The sequence below is a fragment of the Galleria mellonella genome, unplaced genomic scaffold (genome assembly GCF_026898425.1).
Source record: "Galleria mellonella isolate WM207_F2 unplaced genomic scaffold, CSIRO_AGI_GalMel_v1 utg312, whole genome shotgun sequence".
NCBI classification, from domain to species: Eukaryota; Metazoa; Arthropoda; class Insecta; order Lepidoptera; family Pyralidae; genus Galleria; species Galleria mellonella.
The window spans coordinates 6685207-6696331 of NW_026442074.1; the positions used below are offsets into that span (position 1 = coordinate 6685207).

General features: G+C 31.9%; 1 protein-coding gene across 7 annotated transcripts; it reads left to right on the forward strand.

Moving 5' to 3' along the window:
* Positions 1-701: 701 nt before the first annotated feature.
* LOC113515092 (DNA cross-link repair 1A protein) lies at positions 702-11081 on the forward strand. Of its 7 annotated transcripts, XM_052896003.1 has the most exons (14): positions 704-783; positions 894-1008; positions 1730-1901; positions 2623-2703; positions 3104-4337; positions 4750-4890; positions 5750-5861; positions 6409-6552; positions 7827-7972; positions 8373-8539; positions 8992-9112; positions 9758-9873; positions 9956-10070; positions 10971-11081. In XM_052896003.1, exons 3-13 carry the CDS (start codon positions 1812-1814, stop codon positions 10061-10063), a joined length of 2460 nt encoding a protein of 819 aa, XP_052751963.1. In that variant the 5' UTR covers positions 704-783; positions 894-1008; positions 1730-1811; the 3' UTR covers positions 10064-10070; positions 10971-11081. The 7 variants fall into 7 exon arrangements, with proteins under 7 accessions (XP_052751964.1, XP_026755034.2, XP_052751963.1 ...); XM_026899233.3 differs by having other exon boundaries at positions 703-1008; positions 1804-1901; XM_031908569.2 differs by having other exon boundaries at positions 704-1060.
* The last annotated feature ends 44 nt before the right edge of the window (positions 11082-11125 follow it).

Sequence of the window (11125 nt, forward strand, 5' to 3'; positions counted from 1 at the left end):
TTTTTCATTCATTGCAGGCTAGTGTATGGTAGGTTTTATCTGCATTTGGTAGGGTTATACCCGTAAAACATTTTCTATACGCTAACGATTTTATTTTACCAGACTAACATTCTACCAGAGGGAGATTTTGTATGAAAGTCGTTTGCTTGGGTACCACTGTTCCATTTGTGTTTCAACCGTAAAGCAGTTCTGTTTGCATTGCTGTGTTTCGGTTTAAAGGGTGGGATATGGCGTGAATTTATAGGGTACAAAGGAATAACATCTGAGTCCTCAGGAATGGCAACGCATAGGGGGTATCATGGGCGAAACAGTATACTCTATTATGTCCATGGTACTTCTCAAGTCTATAAGCGACGGTTACCACTTTCCATCAGGTGGGCCGTCAGCTTGTTTGCCATTCTAAGTTGTATAAAAAAAAGTAAGTAGGAATAACAAAATAAAAACTGTAAATCATATGGTTGCCTCCTTTCTTTATATGCAAATATAATTAGTAAAGGGAGGACGAAAAATACTCCAAGCCTGCTATGAATTGAGAAAACTAGCAACTGATGGTGTATCTTTTGGCCTCTTTTTACTAATTACATTTACATAAGAAGAAAGGAGATAACTATATGACTTATAGTTTTTATTTTATCATTCCTTCTATGTAATTCCTTGGTCTTGGTGTACTCTGTGACTAAAAAGATATAGTTTCTCTAATCTGTGAGTGTTCCGTGAAAACCGAATTTGATACTTATATTTACTTAATTGTCAAAAAGCTCTGCAGATTTTTGAAGAATTATAGTTTGTTTTTTTATTTCTTTAAATTAATTTTCATTATATAAGGATTATTATAATTTTTATAATATGTAGTTAGTGTTAGTTTTTATATATAATTGTATTTTTTTTTGTAGTGATAGTGTTTATTGCTGTAAATATACTTAAGTTACCTGTATTGGCTAGCATTTATGAACGCATCTATAGACTCTGGGGAGACAACGGCCAGTGGATACCCTTAAACCCCCTAAGGTATAGGTTGACTCTTCATCTACTGCCTTAAGTAGAACTTTGTTCAATTCTGGTAATATAGCACCTTAAGTTGTTCATGTACAAAAATGAAACATTCTAATGATAACACTACAATACATTCTATTACCATTGGTCTCTTTTTACACACTAGGATAGGATAAATAACATAGTTAACAGTAGCCTCAAAAGTATAAGATATAGATTATCTTTCTTTTTCAAATTTTAAAGATTGAAATTCATTTTTGATTAATTCTAGTTTAGTAAAACTATAATGCATTTATATCTTCTTTCCATATAACCCATATGGGAATTGTGTGGGGTATTCCTAAAGCTTGGACAGATGATGAAATAATTAAAAATATATTAGTAGCTATTGGATGTAGGAAAATTATAAAAACAATAAGAATAAAGTAAAATGCCGTTAATGAAGTACAACCATATTTTATTAATACTGAAAAGTTTGATATAACTTTTTGATGGAAAAATGTTATTGAAAAGTATGTATTAGATTTCATTAATGATAAATCTGTAGGTGATGAACTGCTATACCACTTAATTTGTCAATTAATAAATATTTAATAGGTATATGTAAGTAAATACCTATATAACAATATTTATGTTTACAGGCAATGCTTACTTTTTCCATTAAGCTGGTCATCAGCTTGTTTGCCTTTCTAAGTTGCATAAAAAACTTACATTAACTATAAATAACATTTTTCAGTGCATAATTAACCTACCTATCTTTTGAGACTGGATTCATACCTAATATACTAGACATTGAACATAATTTTTTAGAATGGAAGATGTCAGAAGATGACATAAATGATTATGTACCATCATTTCTAAATCCCAGAGTTGTAAAAAAGGAAGCAGCAAATATCAACCTTACGCAGGTATAGTTAGATAGGTATATTTTTGTATAGTCCATACAATTGTTGTTAATTTTTTTTAAAAGAGAAATAGTCTATGAGAGGAAACAATATGCTGTATTTTGGCATCTCTCTGTGATTATATATGGGCAGTGATAACATACCTATTGGAGGAAGAGGATTGTTAGTAATGGGAACTAACAGCCCCATACTAGCAATATATCCTGTTAGGTCGACCTTTTTGTGGATTCTTTGGAAACTATTATGGTTAATTCTTGATGAATTCGTCACAATAGGCCCGTTCTTTCGCTGATGCTTTGCCAGCATATACGGATACTGCAGGTTGGTTTACCATTAATTATCCATTAAAAATATTTGTGAGTAAATTAATTTGCCGCTTGTCTAAGGGGGCTAAAATTTTTTTAAAGCATCTATATTGGCAGTCGCAGAGTGTGATGTGGTTGTAGGTAGGGGCAAGGAATAGTTACCTGTTTTGAAAATTAAAAAAGAATAGACTTTTTTAAATTTATAAATCTTAACTAAGGTGTTATATAGAAAAAATACACCTCATGAAGGGAAAACAAATTACTTTTAGTTATGGTCTGTTTTGTGGGAATCATTTGTTGAGAATTTTTGCGACTTTATAACATAAATAATAATAACTCATGTTTTCATGTATGTAAAAGGGTGATAAACACTATCTAAGTAAATATGAATTATTTACTACTAATTATTATTTGTTTAGAATTCTGTGATCAGTCGCTGTTCCTTGTCATTGAAAAGGAATAAAGAATTATCAAAATGTATGACAAGATTTCACAACAAGGTAAAGAATTTTCATACTAATACTATAAATGAAAATTGATTTTATTAAATTATAAGCTATATAATTTCTAAGTATACAAGATATACAATGCTAATAAAAATGCATCAAAAGTGCCATAATTATGATTATGATACATTTAATATTGATGCATATAGATAGATACTTCGTAAAAACGGAGTCTTTATCCATATTGGTCATAGATTAAGATGAGAATCTACCCATGTTATAGGATTTTGGCCAAAAAGAACTCTAAATATTGTTATTTTAATGCTTATATATTGGACTTCTTGAAGGTGAAATAAAGAGCTCTGAATATCAACAATAATATAGCTTAATATAAAATTACTGAATTTTACATTTATACTACATATTACAATATTTATTACTTATATAATTGCAGTCTTTACCAAAGAACAAAGAAAATTCACAAAATTTACAAAATTTTATTGGATGTACAGTAGTAAGATCAGCTAAGAATTTGAATAGATGCAATAATGAAGATATTGAGAGTATTGAAGTTTCAGCTATTCAAGATTTGAATACTCTAAAAAATATCAGTGATTCAAGTAACGTAACTCTAGATATTGGCACACTGCTGTCAAATAATATTAATGAAAAAATAAATAATGAATCTCTTATCTCAGTTTCCTCAGCCACTGACTTAAAAGAATCTCAAACAAGGTCAGAAAGCAATACTACTGTACTTTATGAGTATAACAATCCTATTGTTAATGTATCATTTGGTGTAACAAACTGCAAATGTGTTGAAGTCAGTACAAATAATAGTAATATCAAGAGAATTGTGGTAACACATGACAATAATGACACTAAAGTTGATTGTGAAGTTATTGAAAATTCTCAATTATCTCTTGAAACTGATTTGGACGAAAATAAGATTGAAACTCTTTTACCTAGTCCACCGAAAAAGCTTGCCGTAACTGTCAACTTAGACATTAAAAAGAATATAATGTCACGTGACACAGAAGAGAACTCAAAAGTTCTTATTTTAAATACTGATGCCATTGAGAAACTGTCTCATGTCATTGTTCAACCACCAAATTACAAATTAGTGAAACGGAAAATTTTGGATCCCAGGAAATTTCTAAACAGTGTCAAAAAAAAACCTGTCTTAAGATCTACTATAAAGAATGGAAAAACTGTGAGCAAAGGTCATTTGAGATATAAACCAATTGAATCTTATTTCAATAAGGCAGATATTTTGAGAACAAATAAAATATCTGAAAGTAGAACTGCTACAATACCTTTTCATCGCATTGATATTGGTGACAGTTTAATTCGTAATGAAGCGCAAGACATGAGCAAGACTTTAGGTGACATTGACGTCGGTAAATTCGATCGAGGAAAGTCTTGCAAAAGCAAGAAGGATAATGAATCTCCAAGATCAGTTAGAGTAACGTCTTCCAGAAGGGAAAATGAATCTCCTAAAGGACAAGCTATTAAAACATGTAATTCTGATGCACCACGTGTACCATCACCCAAAGAAAGAGACAGTATGAGTTTGCACTCTCCAAGAAAAACTGTAGAATCACTACAGTTCAGTTTACCTTCAAAAACGAAGTCTAATAAAACATCAGTAGTATCTAGAAGTATCCCACATCATAAAATTGTTGCAGGTAATTATTTTTATTTAATTGATACATATGAATCTGTATTTTACATTTTTAGAGCAATATTTAAAATAAAAGACCTTTGGTGAACCTATCTCTTTTCGCAGTTAACCTAACATAGCAGCATAGGAAGTAGAAAGTTGACAATAGTAGTTCAAGAGAGAATTGAATATAAACATTTTAATAATAAGATAAAACTTACACATTTTTTTACTGTTACTATTTAGTTTAGTTTCCCATAGAAAGTTCTAAGAACAAGATTTTAGTTACTTCATGTAATTTATAATTCAAAAAATTGTTTCTAAGATTTTTATTGTTTTTAACAACAATATGATCTTTGCAACATCTACAAATAAGTTATATAAGTAAATATTAGATGGTTAATGTTAATAGTTAATGTCATCAATATTGATTTCAGGAACACATTTTGCTGTAGATGCATTTTCATATGGAGAAATACCTAACGTTAAACATTATTTCTTAACTCATTTCCACTCGGATCATTATTCTGGCCTCAAGAAAAGCTTTAATAAATTATTGTTCTGTTCTAAAATAACTGGTAAGTTGTATTTAAAAATGTTCATTAATTTATGACCACTGTTCCACTATAGGATAAATGTTTATCTCAATTGCTTGCACTTATTATTTTATTAAGATGACTTACGACTAATACTTAATGGAGTAGTTCAAGGTCATCATACATGTATACTTAATATCATTGTGTAAAACATATAAAACGTATTTATTTATAACTTTACTAGCTTTTACTGCATGACTGAGATTTTGTGGTTCCAATAAATAAATGTTATTATGTTAAAGGCATCGCTAAGGCATTAAGAAGTAACAAACAAAAAACTTTTATAATATTAGTAAGGATTGACCACATAATGCTAAATGGCATTCTTTCACAATTCTTGAATTTTAGACATGTTTACCTTTAGCCGAGTATATTATGTTTCTAAACGGGAGTGGGGCACGCTGTCACTCGGATTAATTTGGTTCGCTTACATGTTTTCCATTATTGGAAAATTAGTCGAAACTTTAGATATATACAATGTTTTTGGTGGCACTTAGATTCGAGGTGACGACCTTTGAACTTTGTAAGTTGGAATAGTGTACCAGAAGATTATGACACGCTTCTTATAATGCAGATATTGGATATGAAATGAATATAGTTCATTCATTTATGCGAAGTCTTCGTCTATCTGTGACAGCATAGCTCCCAATAGAATGAATCAATTTTGCTGGGACTTTATTATTTGGATGCTATTTAATTTGACCTAAATAATTTCAATTGTATTTTGATTATGCTTGGAGGTTGCCAAATTTTTTAAAAATAACCTTTTTTTTTCTGTAGTTTGGCTATATGTATGTGCATGTGTACTTATATATATTATTAATAATTGTAACATTTTTAGCGGATTTATGCATATCACGATTGGGTGTTAGTCCAAAATATATTCATGTTATAAATCCTGGTGAGACTATACGCGTGGAAAGTGTTGAAGTGACAGTCTTGGATGCTAACCAGTAAGTACCTAGTGTAATGTATTATATACTAGCGACCCGCCCTGAATTTGTGCTGTTATTTACACGCCCGTATTTTTTTTAAATACGTCCAAGTTAATCGTTGATAATGTTGCTTGCTTTAGGTGAGCGAATTTCGAAATTGGTTAAGTTTTTTTTTTGAGATTTTCCAATAAAAATAATAAAATTATTACTCCTTATAATATTAGTTTCGAAAAAATAAATAAAATTTTTTGGGCGGCATAATTTTTTGTTTGGTCTTCGAACTTATATACAAAAATCTCGTGTCAGTGTCTGTGATCGAACTTCTTCAAAATGGCTCGACCTATTTTTATGAAATTTTTGAAGATTATTGGGAAGGTATGAGAGTAGGTTGTAAAGTATATTTCAGACCGTTAGGTGATAAGGATGTGCCTAACGAGAAAAATATATGGCAGAACAACATTTGGAAAAATATTCAATTTCCACGGTAAAATTATGCTTTAAAACGATAGTAACTTTAAAAGTAATTATTATAAAGCGAGAAATATTGTTTTGTAAAAAATTTCAGTTGTCCTGGAGCTATTATGTTAGTGTTCACATTACCCAATGGGAAGACGCTGTTACACTGTGGAGACTTTAGGGCGTGTCCAGCTATGGAGTCATACCCCATATTTTGGAATAAAGACATTCATACGATATATCTAGACACCACGTACGTAGGTTTCTAATACGTAAGATTTTTTACTGAATTACGTGTTATCTTGCCGAAATTCATATCATTGGTTATTTGATTACGATAATTTCCCATAATTCCGCTACCATTAGTATGTGTGTCACTGCTAACACTCGAAGATTTAGTCATTTGCATTTTGGGTACCGAACGGTTGTTACGGCTCCGAGTTAGATCTGATAATTTGTCTAATATGTTGTTTATATGTGAAACACGTGTTTCAAAACGTGCGTGAACAAGTTGGTAGTCGGAGATTAATGGCTAAGATGCAAGGCTATCGAATTTAGTAGTACATAATGGTTGGTCAGTGTTCGTATTTATACATACACTAATGGTAGCAGAATTAAACAAAATAATTCGAATCAAATAATCAACGCATGATTTTGTTTAGTGGCATGAAAAGTGACTAATTAATAATTAAACAATGTCCCGAAACATGTGCCAATGAAAATATTACAGAGGATGTAGGTCCTTCATCATCTACATCATCATCATCATATCAGCTTTTAACTTTCCACTGCTGAAGATAATCCTTCCCCTTTGGGTTTTGCCAATAGTTGCCATGGTTGGTACGCGGATTGGCAACCGCAGTAAAGCTTTAAAGATATTATAAGAGGGACGCTGCTGCTCATCCTCGCCCTCCCCTTAGTCAGCTTATACGACACCCACGGGAATGGAAGGGGTGGTCTATTATATGCCTAGACCACACGGTAAACACCTTAGTCCTTACAATGGGATGGGCGTACGAGGGAATCATGATCATTTAAGGTTATCTGGAAATGGTTGCTATTTGCTGATCGCTATCGGTAGATCGCCTATTGTCGCTTCTTTGCCTTGCTTCTTGTAGTACTCTACTACTAGTCTACATATTTTATATAATTGTATCTTTGTATGACGGGAGCAATAAGTAGAGTTACTTCCACAAAAAAAAAATCATTTCAGTAGCAAAACCAGTCACTTTGATTTTGAATCAAACTATTGAATCGATATTGATGGTATAACTATGGGGAACTAATCTGAAAGTATGTGTAAAAGTAAAATAATAAAAAATTCCAAATCCGTTTATAAATGAAGGAGTTCTGAAATGTCCACTACCTTTTTTGAACTCGGTTAATAGTTTTCATTCATTCAATGTCATCGCAGTGTATTCATGGTGCTCTTCATGTCTATAGCGACGATTACCATCTTTCCATCAAGTCATCGCCGTCATCATGTCTACCATTCCAAGTTAATAAAAAATAATCCTGTTCATTTAGTTACTGCAATCCTCGGTATAACTTCCCCACACAAGATCAAAGTTTGGAGATGGCTGTAAACTTGTTGCGCCAGAAGAAACTGGCACTCGAGAAGGACGGGAAGTCGTTTTCGTCTGTTCTTATTGTCTGCGGCACTTATACTATAGGTATGTGTGCCTAATTGACTGTAACTTTAGACTATTTCACTTATTAATGGAAATTAAATAGCTGACCAATTAGTAAAGGAAGGGGCAAAGAATGCCCAAATAGGGCCCGAACCTTATTGTGATGTTACTACACACACGATTCGATTGTAATTTTTGTGCACATATTTTGCGATATTTTAGATAGATAGATAAAAATATATATATATATATATTTGCATCATTTACAGCACACAAATACCATCAGATATTAGTACATACTTAAAAAAAAAATAGAATACATATGCAAAAAAATTCACTAATTCGGAATCAGGTTTATGAATTCTTTTATTTTGGATTAAAGAAGATTACTATTGTGATTAAAAAACAGATTAATGTCTTGTATTCCTTTTTATTTATTCAGGCAAAGAAAAGTTTTTCTTGGGCATGGCAAAGCGAGTTGGATGTTCAGTGTGGGCGTTCCCCGAGAAGGACCGGGTGCTGCAAGCTGTAGAAGGACGCAGTTTTAGCCAATCGCCCCCACAATCCTGCCAGTTACATGTTTTAGCTATGCGCGACTTGACACATGAGGTAAAAAATATTTGTTTCTGTTATATTAATGGCAATTTTCCATCAATTATATTGAATGCATTGAATTCTCTTGCACGTGTCCTATATAAGTTATCCAACATTATTGGTTTGTTTATTCTACTGATATTATAAATGTGGAAAATTCTATAGATGTCTGTTACTCAATCATCCTTAAACAGTTGAACAGGTTTGAATGGAATTTGATGCACGATTATATTAAATTCCATTCAAGAATTCATGTCTTAGGTTATAACTGAAAGAATTCTCCTAATCTTGAGGGAGGCACCAGACAGTTCGGGGTTGGGCACGACCCACCTGGCCGCCCTTATTAAAGCTTACTTAAGGACGTAGTTTACTTAAAAGTGATAACCATAGCCTAAACACATAAATAGGATCAAATAAAAAGGTAAATTAGATGTAGCAACTTATAAAAAATTACAATTTCTTTACAGAAACTACGAAGTCACTTAGATAGTCTTCAAGGTGCATTTACTGAAGTGGTGGCATTTAAGCCCAGCGGCTGGGAGAACAGCAAGAACTCTACAGTCGAGAAAGATATGGTCACAATTCATGGTAAACTTTAATAGATATTTTACTAATACGGCATTTGACTCTAATATCATAATGTAGTTGAAACGATCTTGTGATTTGTCCATTAAAAATATGTTGTATATTAAATGTTTTAGAATGTCCCAGATGGGATATAGGTTCTTGCTTGTTACCGTTGTAAGAAATTTATTTAAAGTTAATATAATAGGAGGTCAAAACTACTGCCATCTTTCGCATTTACATTTTTGGATATTGTTTTCTATCACTAGATGGTAAGTAGGCGTTTTAAACCTTGAGCGCTAAACAACTAAATTTATGCGCTATTTTGTGAATAATAAGTCGTTAACATATCCGACATTTGGGGATTATTATAGATTAAAGAAAATACAGCCCATGCTATTCAATGATAATGTAGTTTTTTCTAGGTGAAGGAAAGTTTAAAATCGGTCAATTTTCTTGAGTATTACAAATGAAAAATCGAAACATGCCTCTTTATTAGTTTAGATTTTAATTAGCAAAAAATAGGATTCACTTTTCATAATAAAGTTGTAACATAATGTACGTTATAATTAAATAAATAGATTTCACACGACAAGAAATAAGTTTCTTTTTTATGTAAAATAATGATATATGCTAAATTTTTTATATTGATTAGGATTCTTTTTACAGGTATACCGTACAGTGAACATTCTAGTTTCTCGGAAATGATACGTTTCGTAAAATTCTTAATGCCAAAGCAAGTGGTGCCTACTGTCGATATTTCTGGAGGAATTAAAGCGGTGCAGGTATATATTTTAAATATAATATTATTTACTTTTTATTTTATAATTGAAACATGTGTGATATTGATTATGTTTATTATTTCAGAAATATTTTCCCTGTCCATTGATTTACAAAGATGACCCCCAATCTCAGAGCAAAGTGACAGATTTCTTCAGCATACAGAGCAAACAACGGGTTTCTGCTGTCACTTGAATATACAGTTAGTATGCTTTATAATAATACTTTATAATCGCGAATAATAATTCTTCTAAGGCTATCGCACCGTTAATGCGATTTTAGGTCGCTGATCATCCGCGGTAGAAAGTCAATATAATGTATTATATAGCTGGAAAGTAAATATGGATTTGCTAATAATAACGAGAACGTTGTCACTTCGGAAAATCGATCATTACATCAACGTACAGCCACGGAACTCGCGTCCGATTTACCCGCGCGCTCATCTTCGGTAAACGGAAGATTGGCAACGACGCCTTATACGTTTTCTTATGTGATTCGTCTTACTTTCGACCTAAGAAGCTCCATACTGGCAGTGACAATCATGTCGACCCTTCAATTACGTAATTGAACGACAATAATCTCTAAAATTAACATAGATTAGAAATGAAATTAAAGAGTACTGAGCATTTATATTACGAAAACATATGGGGGGTTACCATGGACATTGTAATGTATTTTTCGATGTCCGTGACCCTGTGTCTATAGGCGAACTATTATAATTTTCCATCAGTTGTATTTGCATGACTGTGTTTTTGTTTGAACGGTGGGATATGGTAGTGAATATACAGGGTGCAGAAGAATAACACCTGAGTCCTCAGAAATGACAACGCAAGGGGGATATCATTGGCGATGTCCATGCTACTGCTCATGTGTATAGGCGACGGTTACCACTTTCTGTCAGATGGGCCGTCGGTTTGTTTGTCATTCTAAGTTGCATAAAAAAAAAGATTCCATCATCTTATTTGCTATTTCAAATTCCACAAAATATCATAAGATCTTAGTAATAAATAACTAAATATTGAAAGAGCATCACTAGCTTAGATGGTGTAATATTAAGCTAAACAATATCCAAATTTTATTTTATTAATATTTTTTGTTTCAGATAAACTGCATACTTTTATTATAAGCTGCTATTGCGTGACTGTGATGTAACTATTTTTTGATAATTTTGAATATTATATTGATCGTTGTATAATAAAAATTGTTGAAACTATTCCCATATCTTTGTTATTTAATTACACACAAATATCTAAACAG